This window comes from Coffea arabica, chromosome 2e (genome assembly GCF_036785885.1).
Source record: "Coffea arabica cultivar ET-39 chromosome 2e, Coffea Arabica ET-39 HiFi, whole genome shotgun sequence".
Lineage (NCBI taxonomy): Eukaryota > Viridiplantae > Streptophyta > Magnoliopsida > Gentianales > Rubiaceae > Coffea > Coffea arabica.
The window spans coordinates 70,610,792-70,637,446 of NC_092313.1; the positions used below are offsets into that span (position 1 = coordinate 70,610,792).

At 35.3% G+C, this 26,655-nt stretch overlaps 2 protein-coding genes across 3 annotated transcripts; both read left to right on the forward strand.

Annotated features, from left to right (window-relative positions):
• The first annotated feature begins 4,704 nt into the window (after positions 1–4,704).
• Positions 4,705–9,935, forward strand: LOC113732866 (respiratory burst oxidase homolog protein B-like). Of its 2 annotated transcripts, XM_027258880.2 has the most exons (13): positions 4,705–4,812; positions 5,120–5,676; positions 6,009–6,168; positions 6,665–6,713; positions 6,807–6,920; positions 7,152–7,580; positions 7,714–8,100; positions 8,200–8,295; positions 8,416–8,531; positions 8,609–8,711; positions 8,816–8,889; positions 8,969–9,483; positions 9,677–9,935. In XM_027258880.2, exons 2-13 carry the CDS (start codon positions 5,190–5,192, stop codon positions 9,784–9,786), a joined length of 2,640 nt encoding a protein of 879 aa, XP_027114681.1. In that variant the 5' UTR covers positions 4,705–4,812; positions 5,120–5,189; the 3' UTR covers positions 9,787–9,935. The 2 variants fall into 2 exon arrangements, with proteins under 2 accessions (XP_027114681.1, XP_027114682.1); XM_027258881.2 differs by lacking the exon at positions 9,677–9,935 and having other exon boundaries at positions 9,049–9,400.
• Positions 9,936–15,214: 5,279 nt separating this feature from the next.
• Positions 15,215–17,119, forward strand: LOC113732867 (uncharacterized). The gene is made up of 3 exons (XM_027258882.2): positions 15,215–15,491; positions 15,605–15,680; positions 15,944–17,119. The coding sequence occupies exons 1-3, from the start codon at positions 15,438–15,440 to the stop codon at positions 16,966–16,968; spliced, it is 1,155 nt and encodes a 384-aa protein (XP_027114683.1). The 5' UTR covers positions 15,215–15,437; the 3' UTR covers positions 16,969–17,119.
• Positions 17,120–26,655: the final 9,536 nt, after the last annotated feature.

Here is a 26,655-nt window from a genome sequence, read left to right on the forward strand (position 1 = left end):
AAAAATATACTCACTTCTTAAGCTATTTTGAAATATGTTATTTTTACACATACAAACACATTACAATACACACTAATATACTTTCACAAATACATACACATACTAACTATTTAAACTATTTGGATGAACTCACTATTTTTTATACAAGTAAGGATTTTCAAACTGGGTATAGCTTTGGTCCAAACTAAGAGATATTTTAAAACTCAAATTCTTATTTATTATTGCATGGGACACATGTCAATCAACTAAATAATGTAACAAGTGTAACGGAAAAAATTATAACAAAGAATCTCTTGTCAAATAATTAGCTTTCAATAAACCATATCTTTATAATTTCAACATTTAGCATAAAAATCTTTAGTGAAAGGATTAACAAAAATTTGGCTATTACTTCAATATTTAATCGCTCCATAAACCAATTTTTACAACACTTGTCTCAGAAATGTTTATTGATATATATTTGCCATAGGGACGACTCTCGGTCAACTAGTCATAGGCTGATGATTCTTGCTCTACAATAGCAGAGGTCAAATTACGTTTAAATGATAATTGCTAACCCCTTTATTAAACCATCAAAAAGTCCAACCAAAATACAGGGAACTTACTCCAAAAATTAACACTTTTTTTTTTTTGCCCCGGGGGGTTTTTTTTGGGGGGGTGGTGGTAACACTTTTGTACACAAGAATGTCTTTTTCCATGTGTCAACAGGATGGGTTATACTTGCATAAAAAACATACAAAGAGGGAAAAGTTGGGTAATGGGTGCCCAACACAAATACTCAAACCGCCCAAAATATATATGGGTTTTTATTACCCAACCCAAAATTTACCCAATACCCAACTTACCCAACCCAACCTCTTAAATTAGTGGGTGGGTTGTTGGGTTTTGGGTATAATTACCAGCTCTAATTCGTATGAATCTAAAACCTTTACGGCTCTAAAATAAATTTAAAAAATCCAGTCAATTCCAAACCAAAAAAGGGTAAAAAAAAAAAAAGGAAAAGAAAACACAGCTCAAATTTTTTGACTTCAAATCAACATTTGTATGACTAATCATGCTACATACAAATTTATTTACCCGACAGGATTTGAGTGGAGCATAACGGTGAAGAAAATTTTAACCAAGTGGATGGAGACATAGGCGGCTAAAGTCGTCCTTTTAAATCTTTTCTCTGCGTGGGTGCCCTGTCCCTGTAAAGAACATTCGGGTTCATAGGTTGTAATTGGATAAAAAGATTAGATTGGTCTGAGTTTCCACAATTTAACAACCCTATCGTCACTGGGGTCTGCTATTACCTTAAACCATTGACCATTTCTACCCAAATCCGGTGGCTCAATTGCCTGCGGATTCTAGAGCCCAGGGAGCACTTCAAAGTTGCTCGTACCTAATTCGATACCGTGTTAAAGTCAAAACCAAACCTCCCAAAACACACGCCAACATGCACTCTGGTTGGTCTAGTGGTCAAGAAAGAATTGTTAGAGTTCTTTGTACTGTCAGATTCAAGATTCGAATTTTGAATCCTGAATTTAGATTTTTCTTTACTGTCATGCTCAAGGTTGGAATTCTGAATCCTGAGCTTGACGGTTAGGGATGTAATGGATATGGGGAGGGGTGGAAGGTTAAAAAAAAAGTACAAAGAAATTCATTTTCAAGTCCTACCATAATGCTGATTAAGTGGATTCCATTCATCTTATTTTAATTAAGTACGAAAGAAAAGGAAAGAAACATCAAAAATATTATTTGGATTAAGGAAAAAGAAAAAAGGAAACTATCAAGTGTTAGTAAGTTTTTATTCATAATTTAAAAAGTTTTATTTTGAAACAGATAGATTTTTTAGGAAAGTTTAAAATTTTTCATTAATCTTACGCCCTATTTAATAATTCAATTCAGTACTTAAATTTAATAGTTCAGATATTAATATGTTTAAATGTGTTTGATAATGAAAATAGAATGTTTTAATTAATTAAGTGGCTCTGAATTATTGAAATAAATTACTTAAAATGATAAATTAGCCGTTTACTCATTACTTAATGCAGAATATACTCAACTATTAAGATTTTAGTACTTAAGAACAGTAACCCAACAGATTCAGATTTTATACTTCAATTTTATCAAACGCACTCTTTTCTTCCATATCTTTTCCTTTTCCTCCTCAAAAATCAATTCAAACATAAAAAAATTTATTCCTCTATTTCATTTTTTTTCCTTTTCTTCCTATTCCCTCGAAACGAACGGTAAGTCAATTAAAGTTTGCTACTTGAACAATTCATCATTACGAATTATTGATTTTGTCCTTTTAGACACTTATTCCTTACGTAATATTGGCTTTCGATTATATAGAAATCTAATTACTTTTCCACACTTGAAAATTTGGTTCCATTCCACCTTCTGTTTCTCAGTCCAAAATGGTTGTTGAATGCTGACTGGAGCGAGTATAAGCCTTGTACGGGCCATATCCTTAATCTTAAATTTTCAATGGATTAAGAGCGTCTATACATACAAAATCAACGTATCAAATGTCATGCCTTAACTGTCACCAACTATTCGCTTGTATCATCTTTCTACTTCATTCAGTGGCATGTTGCAGTATTTTCTTTCCAATTCATTAGTGTTAGAAGATGTCACATGACATGTGACGGTGAGATCAAGAATTTTTTTTCCTTTATTTTTTTTAACAAATGCGAGATCAAGAGTTTAAATTGGTGTTAACAACAATGCCTAGATATAAATAATTTTAATTAGCATTCTCCAAATTTCTTCAACTTATGAAGCGAATAATTGAAAAAGCACTAGAGTTCTCTCAAAAAAAAAAAAAGAAAGCACTAGAGCAGTTTAAATCCACTTGTCTAAGAGAGGATTAGGTTGGGTGGTAAGGTGAAAGTGAGTTAAATCACTGGAGAATTTTAAATCGTCTTGTCTCAGGGAGTTAATTGGTGTTAACAAGAATGCCTAGATATAAATGTTAATTACCATTCTCCAAATATTTTCAACATATGTGAAGCAAATAATTGAAAAAGCTCCAAAGTTCTCTCAAAAAAAAATAAAATAAGCACTAGAGCAATTTAAATCCTCTTGTCTGAGGGATGATTGGGTTGGGTGATAAGGTGAGAGGAAACTAAATCACTAGAGCATTTTAAATCGTTTTGTCTGAGGGAGTTAAATTGGTGTTATCAAGAATGCCCAGATATAAATGTTAATTACCATTCTCCAAATATTTTCAACATATGTGAAGCAAATAATTGAAAAAGCTCCAAAGTTCTCTCAAAAATAAAATAAAATAAGCACTAGAGCAATTTAAATCCTCTTGTCTGAGGGAGGGTTTGATCGGGTGATAAGATTGAAGGAATTGTAAGGTGAGGTTCAAAAACAAAAACAAAAACAAAAACAAAAAAAAATCTGGTCAAGCGGTGGAAGTAGGACCTTTTTTTCTGCCCTTTATTTTGGGCCTCTATTCCAAGCTGTATCATTTATATAACCTCAAAACCTGATTTGCTACTGAAAAAGAAGCAAATAGATCTTTAATTGTCCTATAGTATTCCTTTGCTGATTTTAGTATGGAGGGAAATATCAGTGTCAAAAAATTGTTGTATGCCTTTTCCTCATTTTGTCTCTAGATAAATGTCAATATATATATGCGTATATTTTTGTATGGGTTTATCTTCAGACCTTTGGTAATCGTCAAGTTGTAAACCAGATATTAGTGATTTAATTTCCAATCCCGTGGTCAATGATTTGGTTGGATTAGGAGTTTTTGAACCAAGAGCTTATTAATATATTAACATTTTCTCCTCTTCAGTGTACCAACTACAATAATTTTACATGACTTTATAGCAGTTTTCAATCGATTAAAGATACTAGTAACATGCTAGCTTGAACTTTCTTTATTTTCTTCCTCTTTAATTAAAAAATTTGTCAGCGGATTATTCTAAAATAAATACTGAAAAACACGTAATCCAAATAGGATCTCTTCAAGAAATAGTTTCTTTTGAAACTCCAATCCTTAAACGGGCTCTTAATTTCTTGCGAGTATGAAAACTGCAGTGTGCGAAGCTGCACCCATCCATGGACACCAGTATTTAGGCCCCGTTTGGATTGCATTTTTTATCATTTTTTATAGAAAAATTACTGTAGCGATTTGATGTATGTGAGGGAAAAAAGTAATAGAAAAATATGATTATGGAAAACGATGTAATTTTTCGACGGAAAACAGCAATCCAAACAAGACCTAAGTCAACCACGGGCTAAGAATTTTCCCAAAGGCAATCCAGAGTTGAGAGAACGATTTTCACTTCTGACTACCACATCAGATGATATTGCCAAAATGTGAAATATGGTACTGTTTACAGTCAACTTTCACTAACGAAAAAATGGAGAAAATTTTTCATTCATCCTGAATACAGTAAGCCTAATTCTGCTTTTTATGCCCGTGTTTAAGCAGAATATCTTAGTGACCATTTTCCTGTTAATACAGTTGAGTAGTTGTAGAGTTGTGGTTTTGCAAATTACAATTGTTGAATAATATAATCATGTTATATGTTTGAAAAGTGGAAGAAATGAAAACCCAAAGCACCTATACCGCCTGAAGAATCAAAAACAATGCAAACCCGGCCGCCCCCTGAATTCCTTTCTTTTTGACTTACTGTTATCATCATTTTTAGCTACCCCTGATCAAATATATATACATATATATATATCCATCCCATTTCTCATGAACTTTGCTCTTCTTAAGCTTCTCTCCCAGCCCTCCGGATCGAACATCATTTTTTAGCACAACTTAATTGATACATTTCTCATTGGGACGTGTTTTTGTGGGTAAGTTTCAATGTAGCCTTTTCAGTTTTCTTGGGGCAGCTTTTCTTGTCTTCTTATCTTCTGCATAATGTAATCTAAACTTCTGGCCTTTCGTTTCCTACCACTTCTGAAAATGGCTTTCCTGGAAGTGCAGATATAAAATTGCTGAGAAATGTGATTTTAACTGCTTATTTCCCTGCTTGAAATTGCGAATAATAGCTTCTTTTTATGGCTTTATGATGGAATCCTGGAACATTGATGCTACATTATCATTTATTTGATATGGTGAACTGAGAAGAAAACTGAATTTTACGTACTTCACTTCCAGGTCGGAGCAAAACACGGAAATTGTCATTGTCATTGCTCTAAGAAAGAATTAGCCACCAAGAACCAGATTAATGGAGATAGCAAGTGATCAAGGGTCTGAAACAGAAAGTATCAACAGTGGTAGGATAGGATTCAGTGGTCCACTTGTGAGTAACAAAAAGAAGTCCAGCAAGAAAAGTGCAAGATTTAAAGATGAAGATTCGTATGTGGAAATTACACTTGATGTTCGTGATGATGCAATTTTACTCCAAAATATTAGGGGCACCACCGATCAGAAGGCCACATCGTTAGCTAGTCAACTGGCGAAGAGAAACTCTTCATTTGGCTCTCAACTTTCGTTTAATCTCAGAAACGTTTCACAGGAACTGAGGCGAATTACTTCTTCTAAGAGCTTCAACAAGGTCGATAGGACCAAGTCTGGAGCTGCTCGTGCACTTCGAGGTCTCCAGTTTATAAACAAGAATGTAAGAAATGAAGGGTGGTCTGAGGTTGAAAGCCGTTTCCATGAACTTGCAGTCAATGGGATGCTACCAAAATCGCATTTTGGAAAGTGTATAGGTTTGTCTAATGCAATTCCATTATTATCTTATGGCTAGATTAATCGTATTGGTGCTTTGAAAAGTTTATGATCTGGCAGTTTCATAAAATCTAAAAGAAAAAATTTTAGTAGGTAAAAAGATATATTTCTCATACAAAGAAGTGAATGGCCAAATCGAGTTAATGAAAAGATTGGAAGTACTATAACACAGAGGATGATATAGTGTATCTGTTATCTTGCAATGTCTTCTTTTGTGGAAATTGGATCATGGTTAGTCATCAAAAGGAGGTTCATTATACTTTCAAAAGCAAATGCTGATGGATCTTGATTTTGTGTGTTGTATATTGATCAGGAATGCATGAGTCAACTGAATTTGCTGACGGATTGTTTGATGCTCTAGCTCGAAAAAGATGCATCACATCACCGTCAATAACCAAGGCTGAACTGCATGAGTTTTGGGAGCAGATAACTGACACAAGCTTTGATGCTAGGCTTCAAACCTTTTTTGATATGTTCGTTTCTTTTATTTCCTTTACACGCACTCTTCTTACTGATTGCGTTCTCTGCTATTCAGGTATTAATAACGAAGTGTTAGATTTTAACTGCTGCCTTCCAATTTAATTTGAAATGTTGAATCCTGGCTTAAACTGATAAACTAGTAATGCAGTCCATCATCATTCACGTTCCTAAGAGGAATAGTACGGACTATACACACTGATTGAAACGTCCAAAAGTATGTAGTCATGCTTCCAAATTTTCGTCACTTCCTCGAAGGTTTTGTATTTACCGCTTAATCGAAGTTGGACTAAAAACAGCAATCTATAACAGGCTTGAGAGCTTTACAAAAAAAAAAAAAAAAAACTAGGTCCTGAAATTGTTTTACATGTCTAGAGTATAGTGGTTAATTTTGAAATGGAAGTATTCGTTCTCTTCCATTTACTATTGCAAAATGCTGCAACTTAGCATGAATGCCATTAGTGACAGACATAATTGATATTCTACTTCTAGGGTGGACAAGGATGCAGATGGGCGAATAACTGAAGAAGAGGTACAAGAGGTGAGATCCCTGGAAAACAGATTAGGTATGATGAATTCTTTATGAATTAATCAACAAGAAAACCATTTGATGATTAATTTCTCTCGTCTGCAGATAATCATGCTTAGTGCTGCTGCAAACAAATTGTTAAAGATCCAAGAGCACGCTAATGAGTATGCAGCTTTGATCATGGAGGAATTGGATCCCCACAACCTTGGGTACATTGAGGTCTGTGTTGCTAGGGAAGAATGAAATGCCTTTCACTCCAGATTTGCATACTAAGCCTGCTAGTTACTAGGTCCTGATTCAGTTGCATTTAGCATGACATTCACAAATGTCATTACACTCGGGCATTTATTAAAGTGTAGATTTAGCTAGTGATAGGCCTCCATTAATTTGCATTATGGGGACTCCTTCAGTATATGATACTAATGAGCTACTGATGACACCTACGCGCAGTTGCACAACTTGGAAACACTACTTCTGGAGGCACCCCATCATTCTACCAATGTCTCGACGAATAGTAGAGTCCTAAGCCAGCTCCTGAGTCAAAAGCTAAAACCAACAAAGGAGGCAAACCCCATCAAAAGATGCTATAGAAGGCTGTCCTACTTCATTGGTGATAACTGGAAACGGATTTGGGTGATGACTTTATGGTTAACAATATGTGCAGGACTCTTCACATGGAAATTCATTCAATACAAACACAGGGCTGTTTTTGATGTTATGGGATATTGTGTCACAACAGCAAAAGGTGGAGCTGAGACACTTAAGTTCAACATGGCTCTAATTCTTTTACCAGTATGCAGAAACACCATGACATGGCTAAGGAGTCGGACAAAATTAGGGGTGATTGTTCCTTTCAATGACAATGTTAACTTCCATAAGGTACTTCCCATGAAGGGGAGAAAATCAGAAGATAGCTCCCCGTATTGAATCTGCGTTTATAGATTTGTTAAAGATTGCATTGCGACCTGTGGATTGACATTATGCATTACACCCTGTTTCCTAACTTAATCAGGTAATAGCCCTTGGTATAGCTATTGGAGTGGGGCTGCACGCAGGAGCACACTTAACATGTGATTTTCCACGGCTACTTCATGCTACCGATGAGGAATATGAACCATTGAAGCCATTTTTTGGTGACAAGCGACCTAATAACTACTGGTGGTTTGTTAAAGGCACTGAAGGTTGGACTGGTGTGGTTATGGTGGTGCTTATGGCTATTGCCTTCACATTAGCACAACCGTGGTTCCGTAGGAACAGGCTCAAACTTCCAACTACCATCAAGAAGCTCACTGGATTTAATGCATTTTGGTATTCTCACCACCTATTTGTCATTGTCTACATCCTCTTCATTATTCACGGATACTTCCTTTATCTCTCCAAGAAATGGTACAAAAAGACAGTGAGTTATCTGAAAACTTGATTCTTGATTAGCGATCGATCTCAATGATGAAAACTTAGATCCATTAATCTAACAAATATACTGTGAATTTTTCTGCAGACATGGATGTACCTCGCTGTCCCAATGGTACTATATGCTTGTGAGCGATTGATTCGTGCATTTAGGTCTGGCTATAAGACTGTACAAATTTCTAAGGTATATCCCAAGGCTGATGCTTTCACAAACTAATTTCCCTTGCTTCATTTAGTAGGCACATTACAAAAAAGGTTAACATCAGGCACCTGTTTTTCGTCAATTTTGCTTTTGTATTTTCAGGTTGCTGTGTACCCTGGGAATGTTATGGCACTTTACATGTATAAACCTCAAGGATTCAAGTATACTAGTGGGCAATACATATTTGTAAACTGTTCAGACGTATCTCCATTTCAATGGTATATCAAGAAAGGATTCCATTTTCATTTATAATTCATCCACGCCCCTTTCTAATCCTGCTGATTTTGTACCACAGGCATCCCTTTTCAATTACATCAGCACCAGGAGATGATTATCTGAGCATCCACATTCGAACATTAGGCGACTGGACATCACAACTCAAGGCTGTATTCTCCAAGGTATGCATCCGGAGATAGCATGACAAAACTGATCCTCATTATGCAGAGTTTCCCAAAAAACCATGACTAAACTGTTCAATTTCCTTGCATTAATGTCCATACAGGTATGTCAACCCCCAACAAATGACAAAAGTGGCCTCCTCAGAGCTGACATTGCACCAGAGATGAACAAGCCAAGGTACTCCTTTCTCTCTTCCTCTTCTTTGTACATTGCTCTTGTTAGATGAAATTCACGGCTAATGACAGTATGTTTTCAGGCTACCAAGGCTCTTGATAGACGAGCCTTATGGAGCACCAGCTCAGGATTATAAAAAATATGATATCCTCCTCCTTGTAGGATTAGGAATTGGAGCCACCCCATTGATCAGCATAGTCAAAGATGTGCTCAACAACATCAAGCAACAAAAAGAGATAGAAGAGGAGTTGGCAGAAAATGGTCTCAAGGACATCAAGAAAAAGCCTTTTGCCACAAGACGAGCCTACTTTTATTGGGTAACTCGGGAGCAGGGTTCATTCGAATGGTTCAGGGGAGTGATGAATGATGTAGCAGAACATGATAAAGAAGGACTAATTGAACTTCACAATTACTGCACCAGTGTGTATGAAGAAGGAGATGCTCGATCAGCCCTGATCACAATGCTTCAAGCAATTCAGCATGCTAAAAATGGCATTGACATCGTTTCTGGAACTCGAGTTAAGACGCATTTTGCCAGACCAAATTGGCGCCAGGTTTTCAAGCACGTAGCCGTTAATCACGCTGATCAAAAAATTGGTAAGCCCTGAAATTCCCATTTCTTCTGAATCTTGATCAGGCATTGCTCCTGATATGCTTAACACATCCGTTCGGCAGACCTATCTATCAAAAAATTCCAATCATGCGTTCATTTTCTAAAAGAAATTCTTGTTTTTTTTCCCTTTTTGATCTTGCAATTCTAATGAAGAAAAATGGTTTTCCTTGGCGACAGGAGTTTTTTACTGTGGTCCACCAAGTCTGGTTGCTGATATGAGACAACTAGCTCAAGATTTCTCTAGGAAAACAACCACTAAGTTTGAATTCCATAAAGAGAACTTCTGATGACTTTTCATGTCCCATTTCTCCAAGTGTAACATAGTATGATTTTGAGATGAAAAATATATAATTCATCTGATGTCATTCTTTTGCTATCCATCTCTGTCATTTCTCGAAGCCATAATATATAAAAGTTACATATGCACATTAATCAATATGAGATTCTTCATTCTTTTGGATTTGTAGACAAATGTGTTTATTTAAAGTGTTGGATTAGTATTGTCATAACATTTTTGACTTTTGAGTGAAGGGAGAAAAAATGGGCTTCTGTGCAAATATTCTAGGATTAAGTGCACAGTTAATTGCTTCTGTTACATGTTGAAGGTTTTCGTTAGTGATGTTCAAAACAGATTGACAAAAGAAAAAGTTCAAACCATCATGTAGTTCTCTCCATTAAGTTCTCTGCTGTTTATTAATTTACCTTTAATCTAAATTGTCAAAATTCCAAAAATCATTAGACTCTACCATAGATTTGGAAGTACTATTTATAGTTCATGTTTGGACAGTTTAGAAACCAAGTGAATTGCCGTTAAGTTCTGTGGTTGCTTAAGCAAATGGTGAAACATTGTGAGATTAATGAGAATTTCTGCATACAACTTGGACCAAGTGTACAATGAATTATGAACAAAATTGATCCTTGACAGTAATTTGGGAATTTCATTTTTATTAGATGAATGCAGCATTTAATCCCTGAATGAAGAGGATCCGAATTCGGTAATCAAACTAGAGAAAAATTACAAGAATATATAGACCATTGAACTATTCAATCCAAATGTATTCTAATTGCTTCTATTTTTTGCAGAACAAAAACCTGTTCTGAAAAGTTCAAATTCAAATACATAATATACTATTCTATACGGAGATGAATTTCATTTTTCCCACTCCAAAAATCGCCAAGAATATCTAAAAAGGGATACAATTTTTTTTTTTTCAACATAAGAAGTATCCCAACTTTACCAGACTAATCTCCCTGCATCTGTGCATCTACCCTCCAAGGATACACAAGTAATAAAGAGGTAACTCGAGCACATGATCTCGAGACACTAAATAGGTTATCTCGAAACCATCCCATCCAACCAAGGGGCAAAAAGGGACACATAATTGATCAGCTCCATTTTTGGCTGGAAAAGTTTTCCATAAGATATCTCTAATGACAAAAGAGTAATTTGCTCGCATTAGAATGTTAAATTTAAAGTCGTTTTCCTAGTAGTACTTTAAATGTTTAATATATGTGGCGTGGCACGCGTGTAAAGTGCAACGTACCTACACACAGCATATCTTTGACTAGTAATGGTAGGCAATATTAAAAAATAAAAAATAAAAAAATAAAACATTAGTTGTAAAAGTAGGGCACCTATTTAACTACTTCCCAAATAGGGCTAGCAACAAAATGGAAAAGGAGAGCAAAGGAACCAAAATTGGGATTCCTATAGGTTTCTTATTGCATCCATGCGAGTGAGAAATCTACTTTATTAACCAACTTGTCCTAGGTAAGTTGACGATAAAAAGGATTTAAAATCCCTCTTTGGGTTGTAAGTCGGAGATTTAAATCTCACACCTTACCATTAAAAAAAAAATTAAATAGTGCGCCAGAGCACCCTCTTTGGTTTAGATGGGATTGTCTTCCCTCTTGTATAAATATTGTCGATTGACCAAAAAAAAAAAAATCTACTTTATTGTGTGTGATACTTGGTTGTACGATTTTACACCGATAATTTCTTTAGTTTATTCTTCTTTTGTGTACTTACTTTAGTGTTTGTCACGCTCCTTCTGAAAAAATATTTCCAATCTTTGATGTTAAAAAAATAAAAAAAAGAAAGAGAGAGTGAAAGGTCTCCAATAGATCTGTGGCTAATATCCATGTTGATTAATGAGACTTCGAGCAGGGGTAATTCAAAGTTAAAAGTTTCTAAAAAGTAGAAAGAGCCATGAAGACTCGGATTTGTCCAGGCCTTACTCAGTTCTAAGCTGTAAAGCTTCTGCCCCTAAAATCTCATATCTCTAGAATTATTTTAACGATCTCCACTAAGATTAACAAAAGAATTAGCATCCAGTGGCCCTCGAACATATGTGCTAATACGGACAAATATGTGTCAACTTAATCTCCCATCCCTCAAAATATTTTATTGCCTTTTGGGTCTTTTTTTAAAGTGGTCTACTACTTTGTGATCATGCAGAATTCATGGGAGATATGGTAATCTATGGTGTGTATAAACCTGTCAGTTCAACCTTTTGTCAGAATTGAATATTAATCATCCAAGCCAAGGAAAAATTTTGTATCAAACAATATCAATGATACCAAGAGAGTTGTCGCTCTTGGGCATTATCATCTTATCTTTTGTTTCACCATTCATGTTGCTTTCTTCTGTTGATCATTCCTCCTTGCATCATCACCATTATCTTTTTTAAGTGGGTGTTATATTTTCGTTAGAGTGATGATAGTTATTACAACATTTTTAGACTATTACCTAAATTCTTATGTGGCTTTAGTTGAGTTGTTTGCGAAGGAAAATTGCCGTTATTCCTATTCTCAATTTTCGAAATAATGTACATATCACGTGCAAAAGGTGAAAAAAAATCAGTTCTAGGGTAATAACGATATTATATGTCAAAATGATATTTTACTATGGTAGTTGAGAAGTTCTCTTCAAGAATAGAGATCGTGGGTTTAAATCTCCTTTATCAATCAAAATTTGTCAACTAAGCGCTGGAAAAGAAAGAAAAGATGGCATAACATTCACAATTTAGTTTGAAAAGAGGGCACACAATAATATTTGGGTTTGTTTAAATAACCAACTTATTTCAAATAATATTTCGCTTGCATCATAAACACATTTTCCAACCCATCTTTTTATATTCCCAACCACCTTTTTATCTCACATACATCACATCACAAAAAGTGCTACAGTAATTATTCCAAATAATATTTCAAATAATACCCTATCCAAACAAACCCAATTTACACGTCAAAAAAGAAGCTTTTTTTTTTTTTGTCAGCAACGATACATTTGTATAATCTACTCTATCCTAATCTAGGGGGGAGGGGAAGTCTAAAAAGGTTGTGGTAGGGGCTAGTGGGTATACAGACCCAACTAGATCAAGAGAGTGTTATGGCACAACCCTTAGATGTTTTTCGCTGCATGTGAGGTTTGAACCCTCAACCTACAACCCAAGGAGGGACGTCCCTCCCTGGTGGCCACTAAGCCATTGGCCCAGTGGTTCGTCAGAAAAGAAACTGGCAGGATAAATTTTTATGTGGTGGTTGATTAAACCTCACCTTTTAGGGACAATAGGTAGGCGAAAGAATACAGCAACGGGAGACAAAACTTGAAATCCCTTTCGAATTTTTCAATGAGGTGATATATAGTCAACTTTTTAAAGCAACTTCAGTATTGCCAATGTGAAATGTTTTACCCAATTAATTTTACTTTCTGAACTTGAAGGGTTTGCTACAAGTTACAACTCTTGTATTATTGTTTCCAAAATTGATCATATTATAAAACGTCGACAAAAAAAAAAAAAAAAAAAAAAAACTGCTCAAACTTTAAAAACAAAAATAATACAGGTGGTATTAGCATCTACACATACATCGAAGAACCAGCACCAAGGGTTACTATAAATATTCTTAAATTCCGATTAGGTAGAAAAATTTTTGAATGATTATTTTAAATTGGAATTTTGACCAATGTTGATCTGTATACGTACATATATATATATTTAATTTTGTGCAAATAGTTGGATAGATCTAGTCTACGTATCAACAAGACTATGAATCATGTGATCATAAACATCGTCACGTCATTCCATTATTGAAAATCGTAAAGCAAAAGAGTGACCTGATTTATTTATCCTCATAAAGTCTATTTCGAGGTGCTAGATCAAATCTATACAAGTCTTTGCCTTAATTTTGTGGTTGAGAGTATTGCATTCCTATCATCAATTATTCTTGAACAAATAGATAATTTATAGGCGAATGCTCTAAACATGATCGATTTGGAAAGAAAAATGGAGGAAATATATCTTTAGGGGGTGTTCTAATCTGCCTTCTTCTGATGGCTGTTTTTTATGAAGTGCGTTTGGAATAGTGGATTCTTGAAAACGACGGGATCATAGGTCGTAAGGGCCAACCTATAAATTAGTGCGATTAGTTTTCAGCTATGCTTGCATTTGAGGAAAGATAGGGACTCAATTGAAAATGATGGCCTCCACTTTCGCAGCTCCTGTCATAGAACAACCATGCTTTCTTCTTTCTTTGGTTCGTCAAGAGAATTAATTTCTTGTATCAATGCAGATGCCAACAGTAAAATGAAATTAAGAAGTTTTCTGTTTTAGGTAATGGAATTAACAAATTACCTTCCAAATAATTTTTATTAATAATTTTTGTGATAAACTTCAGAATAATAATTCATTATTTTTTTGAGACATTCTTTTAGGAGTCGTACAAGGATGAGAATAATACTACTGTATGTGATGTGATATATGTGAAATAAAAAAATAATTTAAAAAAATATTTATGATGCAAGAAAAAAAAATCTTTTACAAATAATCATATCCAAACTAAGCTAAACACTTCTTTGACTGCAGCAATGGTAATGAGCAATAGCCAAATGTATATGTTGGAACTAGGATGCATGGCCACTAGATAGTAATTAGTTAGCATCTACAAAAGTGCTACTGCATGTACGTTTGTACACAGTTCCGAGCAGTCGCAGATTTTTTTGCCAGTGCTATTTTTCTGCATGTATATTTCGCAATGATATTTTTATCTCATATATTTTACATTTTAAAAATTTTGACAGTGTTATTTTCTTGTAAAAATTCACAAAAACTCTTTAAAAATGTAATCCAAATGAATTCTTTAATTTTTTTTTTTTAAGAATTCTGTATCAAATACCTAATCCGTCCATTTGGGCTCCAGAGAGTTGCATTTACTTGCTTTTTCCTGGCCTATAAATGAAAGGAAATGAATTCAACAAAAAAAAAAAAACAAAAGAAAGAAAAGAAAAAGGGAGTGAATTCAAAGACAATTTTAATAGCATTTAAGTTGTTTCCTGATTCTTGATTGAGAAATGATGAAAAAAAATGCTTATGTGAAATCAAGAAATACCAAAGCCAATGAATTGACCGAAACGGTAGATTTAGTGTCATGTCCTTCTATCAATTCGGGTTCAAATTTCTTCTGAGATATCTACCCGTCACACAGGGCTTATGTCATGCCCGGATATCATGCCTTCGTGCCCGTCGCACAACAGTCAAATGATATTCAAAACTCAATCTCAATTATATTCCAGAAATCAACAAAAATCATATTCTCTCCCAATTAAAATATACATTAACATTGAAGGAAAAGAAATGTTCACCTAATTAAGCATGACTCGAGAAAAGCAAGCACCCACAAACTCGAAAGGCAAAAAAGCAGAGGGGACCCGACCCCATGACATTTTTCCAACCCCAAACTTTAGCTTACCGGACTTGCCCACTTTGCCACTCCTTAAAAAGCACCCTTCTCATCATTATTCATCTCTGCTTCATCGTTTCCACACGCCCCAACAGAGCTGTTTCTCGTTTCTCTTTGCTTAATCAGTTCCAATTCTTCTTCTGCCCTGTAGTTCTCTTCCTCCCCCCCCCCTCCTCTCTTTCTTCTTCTTTGTTATGTCATGGCAGCTCAAGAAAATTTACAAGATCCCCAAGAACCAACCAAATACAATAAGGTATGGTATATGGTTACGAACATATTTTGTTTTGGAGAAAATAATAAAAGCATATATATATAAAAGTGTTTAACTAACTAATATTTTGGGTAACATCTTAATTTGTCGTGCAGAAATGCATCCTGAAAGTTTCCATTCACTGCGAAGGGTGCAAGAAAAAGGTGAAGAAAATTCTAAATCGAGTTCAAGGTAAGTTAATTCATCATATTTGCTAAATTTAAAAAAAAAGAAGAAAAAACTCTTCATATTTGGTTAGAAATGTTATTGCTTCAGTAGTCACCAACTGGCTATTAATCTACTGTTGCTCGAATGTGTTTTATTGATTTAAATGCTCTTATTTACTTCTCTAGATTATAGTACAAGTTTTCATGCAAACTTTGTTCGAGAAATTTTCCACCAGTTTCATTTCTTTATGATACTTAAATTTGAAAGTTTTTCGTTTCCCCTCTCAGGTGTGGATGGCATAGATATTGATATCAAGCAACACAAGGTAACGGTGACCGGCGACGTGGATGCTAATACTTTGCTGAGAAAGCTGATAAAGTCCGGTAAGCATGCGGAGCTATGGCCGGAAAAAGCCGAGCCAAAGGAGAAAAAAACCAGCAGTAAATCTAAAGAAAAAGAAAAACTGACCGAACAAGAAACCAGTAATCAAGAACCTAGCCAGGGAAGCGTTAATAATATCAAGACCGCTAGTGTAAAAGAGGTCAAGCCGCCTCCGGTTAAAGTAGAAGCAGTAGCTCAAGAACCCACCAAAAACAGCAAAGGTGGCGGCGCTAAAGATGCTAATGACGGCGGCGAGGCTAAAAGTGGTGAAGAGAATGGTGGTGGTGTTGCAGCTAAAGTTACTGCTAGTAGTGAAGGCGGTGCGAAGAAGACAGAAAGTGGCGGTGATCAAGCGGTGGAGGAGTTGAAGACAGAGGAGAAGAAGCCGGAAAGTGGAGGAACTGGTGGAGCACATCCGCCGCCGCCGCCGCCGGAGGAGAAAAAAGGTGGCGAAAGTGTTAAAAATAGTCCAGTTGTGGAAAATGTTAGTGGTGGAGGTAATGATGGTGATGGTAGTGGGAAAAAGAAAAAGAAAAAGGGGCAAAATGGGAATTTAACAGGAGGTGAGCAATCAAGTGCAGCACAGGAAGCAATGAGATCGGGAAATCATGATGATGGCCCACCAGCCGTATCAGTTTCAGATCATCACAGCCATCCACATCATCGCGGCTTTGATCAATACGCCCCGCAATTTTATGGTCCAGCTGGACCATCACCTATGTATGCTGTTAGCTACAATACAGCGAATCCTGCTAGTAGCTACACGGCGTCGTTCTACGCCCCTCCACAACCGAATTCTTATGTGTATTCGTATTCTGGTGGGCCAGAGCTGCAAGCTCCACCGTCCGATTTCGACGCAAACCCAAGACAGCCGTTGGATTCGTTTGAAATCTTTAGTGATGAGAATCCAAATGGATGCTCAATTATGTAATAATGGAATTTCATTTGCATGTTCTGAATGAAATTCAATGATTATGGAGAGAATGGGTATACTTGGCTTATGCTACTTGTGTAAGCTTATTAGTTTTCAGGAAACTTTTTTGTAATTACTCTGGTAAATCTTTAGTGCAAGTTTTTGTGTCTTTAGAGGATTTTAATTTATTCGTTTTTGAAACCTTTTTTTTTTCTTTGGTTTTTCTCCCATTAGTTTCTATTTTGATTAGCAGCAAAGTTATGTGAGAAAGCGAAGAAAAAGAAAGTGAAGTAAAGAAAAGAGAAAATCACTTTCTTGTATATACATACATACATATATATATATATATGTTTGACAACAAAAAATTTTTGAGAGAAAATACGTTGTTAGTGACAGTTATTGAAAATACTGTGAGTAACCAATAATTTTTTTTTCAAAATTTTACAAATTTTGTAGGACACAAAATGCATGAAAGATTTCTTGATAGACAAACACACGCAAATGAACCAAAAAGAAAACATAATTAATTTTTTTTATTTTCCCACACTTTTTTTTTTTCAAACAAACACTAACTTAGATGTTTAGATGAGCGTTTTCCAGATACTCTACTTTAAAGAAATACAAACTCATAAATGCATTTATCAAATGAAGTATTATAAGAACCATTTCCTAAGATCACTCTAAGAAATAACTGTAAAAAAAATCCTCAATTTGTACCTAGCGAATAGACAATGCAAGGGAGGAAGGTTCTTGAGCAGGTAATCCGCGAGGTAGTTGCGGGGAAGAATGTTAATTTCCTTGTATTAATTAATCAATGATTTACTCTGAAAATAACTGGCAAAAATGGTCAACATCACTCTTGATTCTATCACTTTCTTCTTGCGTTCGGGTGAATCTTGACTCATCATTCGTTTTATGTTGAATCTGCCAATCCTATGCTTTTCACTTTGGGATGACTTGAGAGCTATCAACATTTCATATACTGTTTTCCTCGGAAGCCAACACTAGGGAATAGTTGGCTACCAAGAAAATTTTAAGATTTTTCTTAAATATAGATCAAGCTATCAAATTCTTTACTTTACATTTTAAATTCAAGATTTTTTGAAAAGATTTCGCTAACGAGTGTGTAGGTAACTATCTGAACCGGTGATAGTTCAGTCTCTCCGAATTTTCCTCTTGACTCCTTTGGGGCCCCTCTTGCTAGTATAAAGTCGGAGTAAACGTAAAATAAAATATATCATGTTCGGTAAAAAAAAATAGTCCTCTCCTTGGAAGGAAAATAAAAAAAAAAAGAACATATCAGTTAATGGTGCTCTTATGTTCTTGGTTGTAATGAGTTGTTTGTTGACTGATGAGCATGAAATCCTATCAAGCACATACGCTGTTCCGATGTGTAAAGAGTCCTATTTGACAGTGGAATGAGGAGTTAAAGTCCTTGTTTTTGGCGTCTCTTTTGAAAAGCATTTTACTTTCATTAAAAGAAGTAATACTAAGGCTGAGATTTTGATGGTTTCTTTTGTCTTTAGCTCCTGTGAGTTGCTGCTGCTCTTTGTAGATCCTGCCATAATAACCATTTCAGCCTTAGCCGCCTTCTGTTTTAACCCATCCTTTAGCGGTAAGAGTAAGGCATAACACAAAAACGATTAGCTGTCTTGTGTCTCAAATCCTTAAGTGGTACGAGCAAGACATTAACATAACAACTATTTGAATACACGCCATCTTACACTCTATCCCTTTTCATCTCGACTGTCAGATTCAGAAGTCGAAATTGAACAAAATCCAGATTCAGAATTTGAAAGTTGAACCAAATCCTTTACTCCCTATGCCGTTAGGGTTTGAAATCGACAAACTATATGGCAGTTCTTCCTTTCCATTAGGTAAAAAAGAACTTGATCATGGAATTTTAAGCACTACTAACAATACTAGCAATAGCCATGCTGTTCCCCTCGATCACAATGGGCTTTAGGGCATTGTCTTTCCTTCCAAGCTTTTGCTTTTGTGTGAAACGTCGAGTTCTGAAAATTGCTTTTAGATTTATGTCCTGGATGTTTCCTATGCTAGTGTCGATCCATCTAAATACTTTTTTCACTTTTGCTCTAAAAGACACAAAAAAATACAAGTTATTTTTACTGCTTATTTGCATTGGCCTTTGGCAATCAGTTTTCTTTTTTCCATGGTTTCTTTTGCTTTCTTTCCAAGGAAGAAGGTTTGCCTCATTTTTTTTTTTTCCGAAACGTTAGAAATTTTATATCACAATCAAACTATACACTGTTGGAGCAAGGGCTCCTATTTTAACATTAGTGCATTTAGCACTCTGGGGTGGAGTAATTCCACTCCATGTCACAAAAGTTTAGAAGAGCAATTTTGCTCAAACTATAGCATAGGCTATCAATGTCCTCATTTAACCTATCAAAGAAGCACATTCGAAACCATGAAGTCATCTGCTGTATGTCCTCTATTATCGTGGCTGACTCCAAGCTTCTGGCATTTCCAGCTCGTATTTGATCAAGCAGCTTTCTATCTTCAATTCGTATCTTGATGTCTTGCCATCCCTTAGTTGCTGCTTTGATCATACAAAGCCTGACAGCCTCTGCATTGTCCTGAACTTTGTTCCCTGCTTGCCTTTCCTTTAGCGACCAGGCTGCAATTCCTTGGCTTGCGCCATTCGCAGCCGTGATGCCTATACCAAAGGATTTGTTTCCCTTCTGGTGTTGGGTCGCCAGCTTTAGTGTTACCACTTCCGAGCCAGTTTGCTCACTTTGATTGTTCTCTTCTTGCCTTCTTGTTTCTGTTGTGCTTCTCCTTGGTCGTTGTTGGATTGCTTCCTGGTACTCTTTCCATTCTTTAGCAGCTTTTTCACTCACTTTAAGGGGATGTTGTTGTGCTGAGCTGAAAATTCTGGCATTTCTGGATTTCCAAATCTGCCACAGCACGCTGACAGTTAGCGCTATGTGATCATCACCATCTTGTCTGGTTCTTGCATGCATCATCATGGAGGTCCACCATTGTTTGAAGCAGCCTGTTTGGTCTTCTAGCCCGTCCCAGTTAACTAATGCAAATTTCCATATTCCTTTTGCTATCTTGCATTGTAGTAGCATGTGCTCAATTGATTCCTCATCCTCTCCACATCCACAGCATATCGGTTCTCCTCTTTGTGTCCTATGGAATATTTGAGCCTTTGTTGGTATACCATTATTGATGCATTTCCACACAAAAATTTTCAGCTTATATTTGATAGGTAGCTTCCAAAGTGTCTTCCATAATTTCCTATCTGTTTGTTGATAGCTGCATCCTTCTCCTTTGTTACTTTCTTCCCTTCGTTTCCTCTTCTCTTGCTGCAAATATCTGTAGCCAGATGCTACAGTGTATTGACCTGTGTTGCAGTATTTCCATACCAGACAATCACCTCTTTCTGCTAGGCTTATAGGAATGTTGAGGATGTGTTCTGCATCTTCCCTATTAAAAACTTTAAAAATTAACATTCTATTCCATCTATGCTGAACAATGAGCTGTGAGACCTTTTGCAAGCTACATTCCACTGGTTTCTGAGTTTTGATCCTTCCTCCATTGTTGTTGTTTATCCAACTGTCTTCCCAAATGTTGGTCCCCCTTCCATTTCCTATCCTTTTTTTGCACCCTTCTTTAATTACCTCTCTGGCACTCATCAGACTTTGCCAAATCCAAGATGCGTTTTTGGGGATTTTGCTCTCAAGCATTGAACCATCTTTGAAGTATTTGCTTTTCAGAAACTTACTTACCAGAAGGTTAGGTTGGGTCATTACTCTCCAAACTTGTTTTGCAAGTAAGGCTTTGTTGAACTGTTGGATATCTTTGAACCCCATTCCTCCTTCTTCCTTGGTTCTGGTGCATCTCTCCCAAGCAATCCAATGCTGTTTATCTTTTTACTCCTTATGTCCCCACCAGCATTTAGCCATCAGTGAATTAATTTCCTTGCATAACTTTTGGGGAAACTTGTAGCAGGACATGGCGTACGTTGGCATAGCCATAGTTATTGCCTTCAATAGAGTTTCCTTGCCTGCTTGACTGAGTAGCCTTGTCTTCCAATGCTCCATCTTTTTCCTTATGTTGTCCCTTACAAAGCCAAACATCTGCTCTTTTGATCGTGTAATTATCATTGGCAGCCCCAGGTACTTCCCTTGATGTACAGCTCTGATTCCTCGCAGTTCTTCCCCTATTGCTTCCTTCACTCTCTGCTCAACGTTCTTGCTGAAGAAGACTGAGGATTTCTCTAAATTGATTAGTTGACCTGATGTTGCTTCATATTTGTTTAAAATTGCCTTCAATTCTTTTGCTTCTTTTGGCTCAGCTTTGCTCAGTATCAACGAATCATCTGCAAAAAAGAGATGGGTTAGTGTAGGACCCTTCCGGCTGATCTTCATTCCTTCCATCTTTTTGCTAATCTCTGCTTTTCTGAGTAGGCTGGAGAAGCCTTCTGAGCATATTAGGAAAAGGTATGGTGAAAGTGGATCGCCTTGTCTTAATCCTCTCTCTGGCTTTACAAGTTCTCTTGCTTCTCCATTTACACTGAAAGAGTAGGACACAGTAGTTATACAGTTCATTATCCACTTAATCCAAGTGTCACAAAAGCCCATTTTTTCCATCATTAACTTCAAGTAATCCCACTCCACTCTGTCATAGGCTTTAGACATATCGAGTTTAATAGCCATACATCCCATTTGCCCGTTTCTTTTATTTTTCAGATGATGAAGAAATTCATGAGCTAAAATGACATTATCCAGGATTTGTCTACCCGCAACAAAAGCAGACTGATTTTTGCTAATGCACTTATCAAGCACAGGTTTGAGTCTGTTCACTAAGATTTTGGAAATGATTTTGTAAAGAACCGAGCATAAACTTATGGGTCTAAAGTGCATTAAGCTAGTAGGGACTGGGATTTTGGGAATTAAGGAGACCAGAGTGTGGTTAATGGACTTTAGCATGTAGCTTGAATGAAAAAAAGCTTGAACTGCTTCTACTATATCTTTTCTAATGATATCCCAATAAGTTTGAAAGAATAGAGGGGTCATGCCATCCCTTCCAGGGGCCTTATTAGGATTCATGGAAAAAACAGCAGTCTTAATTTAAGAAGGTTTGCCTCATAACGCACAAGGATTGGACAACTGTGACAGGAAAAAAATAAAAGCAAAATATATTGGTCTGCTTCAAAATTTGGTAAGTAATTGAACTTAATGTTTAAGCGTATGAATGCCCAAAGCAATAATATGATAAATATAACTAATAATGAGCCAACTAAACTTGGGTTAATACTTTGTAGTTAGCAGCAAGTTACTTGTCCTTGCCATTGATCATGTTTATTATTGAATAATAAACTCATAATTTATGCTCATATAAGTTGTTTAATGGGATGCTACTTGATCAGTCATAACTCAAGAGACTATATCAAGGAAAAGAAAAAATTGTTTTGAAAAAGAATTAAAATTTACATATAGTTGACAACAAAGGTTTCATGTTTGGCCCAGAGAAAAGAATTTTTAGATTGAGTCTGACCCAAAAAAAAAAAAAGAAGAAGATGATAGCACCTTTTCAACCGAGAAATTGTATCAAATTACTAAGCGTAGGTGCTGCCTTTATTTGCATCGCAGCCTATCATTAGTTTAAGCATTTTTTGATTCATTATCAGCAGTAGTTGGAACTTTTTAGAGTCTTTGGTAATCATAACATCTGAGAAAAAGTAGTAATTCTAGTTTTCTTTTGCGGATCTAGGTGCCCATAATGAATCAATACCGGAGAATGGGCAGTCTGCAAGATCTGGTCCCTGTGGGGGTCCCTTAAACTTTGAATAGCCATTTTTGTATTAAGCCCTTAAGTTAATTTGGATTGGCTTAATTAAATGTCCATAGAAGCTTCAGCAAACTTCTAATATGCGAGTGTATACGAAGTAGACCTAAAAATAGTTGCAGCATGCTTATTGGCCTTCATAAAAGGAAAGCAAGTAAAAGAAGAGGCCTAATTAGGTCATCTAGTTTTCTTGAAGTCATTATATTGAGCTCCTTCCACTAAATTTGTACCGGTTAGAATGAAGAAAACTGTCATTTAATCATTATCTGTACTTGAATGTGACGTGCACAAGAAAAATAGTGTAAGATTACTCATATAAAACGAGTTCTAAGTGGGTAGGTTGGGCGAAAAGGGATGGCTCAGGTGGTAGCGAGTCCCTTAATGGGGGGAATAAATTATTTCAAGAACCTAATCGGAAAGCCATGTAAACTTATGCACTTTAAATTTGTAATTGGCTAATAACCAAAGGTAAATATCGGTTAAGTTTTGACCACATCTTTTCTATGAAGAATCCGGTTCTTCCTTTCTATCAATTGGTCTTTACATGTGAAGTTTTGGTAAAATACTTTCAGTGTCAAACTGGAGATGATTGCTCAAGGAATTTGGCACTTCTGCCGTCTATTTTTCTGCTGGCAAATCAAAGTGCATAAAGACTATGCACTGTCCTATGAAATAATTAAACAACTATAATATCTATCATATTTATCTAATACCTTAAATGATAATAAATCTATCACTATTCACTATGTCCGACGTGATAAAGTTATCACGATTTTTGAGATGATAAACCTATCATAATTTTTGAAGTGTTAAATCTGTCACGACTTTCAAAAAATGATTTGAACTCTTTTTGTACTCCCCTATAAATAGAAATCACTCTATCTTGTATCAATGATACAAAACTCTTTAAGAAAATGAAAAAAAAAAAAAATAGTTCTTCTTTCTTGTTTATCTTTTCTCTCTTTTTAAATTCATCAAAATTTTTTTTTATTTTCTTAGCACAACTTCCACCATAAACAACACAAATCCGATACTTTGACCTTCATGAGGCTAATATTATATTGTTTGCTTTTATGTACCAATTCTCTACTCTTTTTTTTTTTTTTTTGCGCAACGATAGGTGTTCTATAACCTACTCTAGTCTAATCTAAGAGAAGGGGTAAGGGGAATGATCAACTAAGACCAGCCACATATTGTGGCAAAATTTTTTTGTGGGAGGCGGGGTTTAAACCCCTGACCTCCAGCATCACCATTTAAGGTGATGACCACTGGACCAAATGGCCAGTGGCACCAATTCCCTACTCAAGTCAAAGAATTCTTGGGAAAAGCCTTCCCACTCAAGTCAAAGAAAAATACAATGTGCAAGAACATATAAAACTATTGTTACCATTTGTTGTAGTAAACTATGGATGATTTTCTTACAGATTTTTAATACGGCCTAGTAAATCTGACATTGCTAGATAAAGAATTTCTAATATTTGCTAACATTTGGCTGAAGTAGAAGATATCATGGACAAATTAATTAGACAGACCTCTTTTTTTTTCTTTTTTCCTCCTTTTTTACTCCTTTCATTTTCTAGAACTTTTAAGTACAATTTCCCCCCTAACAGAAAGTTCACTAGTAGAACAACTAGAATGTAGTTATGACAAAAAAGTAGCTCACAAGCTCTGCTTTACAACAAGACAAATGACCAAAAAAAATTAAAGAAAAGTTCCGTTGGGAAGAACCAATTTGAGTGGCCGGTGATCAGGAGGAAGTATATTTTGTTTGATGAGTAGGCCAGCAGATCAAGATTCCAAGCTTATATCTACACCATACAAGTTCCTAGACTGGAAGGGGGAAATTACCCACAAATTCAAATACCAAAACTGTTTCCATAACAAAAATGAGTAATTTTTATTTTGTTGGAATAGATTTCCTATTGAAGAATTGATATTTCCCCATTAATTGCTAATTATAACGGTGTAATTCTGCTCTAGTTTCTATTGTCGACCGACAAAACAACCTTTTTCTGCAAGGTTTAACCAAAAAAATTTTTTTTTCCTTTATGTACGTCAACATAGTTTAATGTACCCACAATTACGAATTTTACATCTACCATTAACTACTTGTTAACACATCTAGATGACATAAAAGAAGTACTCTATAAATTTGATATTACTCGCTTAAATTATTATTTTTACTTTGCAGTTATTCTGTCATACTATTAGCATTACGCAAGATTTCTGATTTTTTTTTCTTTTTTTTATTTTTTTTTGAATGTGTGACAGTTAGAGTTAAAACATACTCCCTCTATTCCATTTTGATAGTTCTAGTTTTTTTTTCATACAGTTTAAGAATAAGTAGTTAACTTTATTGGAAAAACAAATTTAGATTGCTACTTTTCTAAAATACCCTTACATTAAATAAAGTTGGCTTTTCATATATCAATATGTTTTAAAAAATCTAAATGCATTAAATGGAGTAGGTTATATTTAATACTAACAATCTATATTAAAAAAGGTAGTTTACAGTAATAACAACTTATGTTAAATAAGGGTATTTTAGAAAAATTAAAAAATAACTACATTCTTCAATTGGGAAGTGGGCTACAATTTGGACAGACAAAAAAGGAAAACAGGACTATCAAAGTGAGATGGAGGGAATATTTGCATATCGTAGTGGCCATCATTACTCAAGCAAGTCAATCACAATACTTAAGTGATAAAGATAATGATAGGAAATATTGAGGCTAGCTGCATGATGAAAATTGCTAGTAATTCAGGCAGATAATTGGTTGATTGAGTACCTAACTCTTGTCTTCAACCAAAAAAAAAGGGCCAAGCTATAATATAAATGTGTCTCAAAAAGGGCATGCTGAAGACCCCATCAGAAAATAATGCTTATGATAATAATCATGCATTTATATTTCTATACACATTTATGTGTAGCTTTTAAGCCATGTGCAGTTGTGCGTTTGGTTGCATAGAGTAGTTAAGAGTTCTGATTATATTCATGATGACAGAAAATGATGAATATGCCCACATCACACCATGGACTCTTACTCCTAAGTATGATTTATGAAAGATGACAACTTTGTACATAAGTAGCCTCTTTTTTTTTTTTTGGTCAATTCATCTTCTTTGATTTTCTTCCTAGGGAAAAAGTATGAGAATGTTACAAATTGTTGAAGGTAACATTTGGCATTTTCGCATCAAGTCTTTGGTGGGTTTGGTGATTGTGCATAACAGCCACATTAAGGGCTTGTTCTCCATTGATTATAGATTTTGATTTTGCATATTCAGTTTTTGTAATGTTCTTGATTACTTTTGTATTTTTACTATAAATTTTTTTAATCATTTAAAAAAGTTAAAATCTATATTTATCCAAAGAGTAGCTTTTGCTGATTCTGATTATTCTCTATAATCAATTTTTATAATGGAATTTTGTAAAATCTAAAACAACCAAGAACAAGACCTAAATTGATGGAACCATGTTTGTGCAGGAATACACCACAAAACTCAATTATGTCAACATAGCATCAAGCATATAATTGAATCAACTATTTCACATTCAATTTCTGAGTCATGTATAGACCAAGCTTGCATAAGGGAAGGGACTCTCTACAATTTCGAGGGACGGTACAATTGATGGTCCACATGAATTTATTTGAAATGGCATCTTTTTTTCTCCTAAAAAATAGAAAAGAAGAAATAAGAGGCGTGTGTGTGTGTGTATATATATATATAAAATCCAATGGTAACAGGAATCTTTTTCTTGGATAGTTTGAGATCTGATTCTTTTTGTTTGTTAAGCTTCAATAGCCTGGGTGCTTAAAGTCCTTTAATTTTTTGGGCTACTTGGGATTCAGGCCTTTTTTATTTTTTTTTCTGGCAATGATATTG

Coding starts and splice junctions, on each gene's coding strand:
- LOC113732866 (XM_027258880.2), top strand. CDS start 5,190: ATGGAGATAGCAAGTGATCAAGGGTCTGAAACAGAAAGTATCAACAGT. Junction 6,921..7,151: donor ACAACCTTGGGTACATTGAG/GTCTGTGTTGCT, acceptor ACCTACGCGCAG/TTGCACAACTTGGAAACACT. Junction 9,484..9,676: donor TCACGCTGATCAAAAAATTG/GTAAGCCCTGAA, acceptor CCTTGGCGACAG/GAGTTTTTTACTGTGGTCCA.
- LOC113732867 (XM_027258882.2), top strand. CDS start 15,438: ATGGCAGCTCAAGAAAATTTACAAGATCCCCAAGAACCAACCAAATAC. Junction 15,492..15,604: donor AACCAACCAAATACAATAAG/GTATGGTATATG, acceptor TTTGTCGTGCAG/AAATGCATCCTGAAAGTTTC. Junction 15,681..15,943: donor AATTCTAAATCGAGTTCAAG/GTAAGTTAATTC, acceptor TTCCCCTCTCAG/GTGTGGATGGCATAGATATT.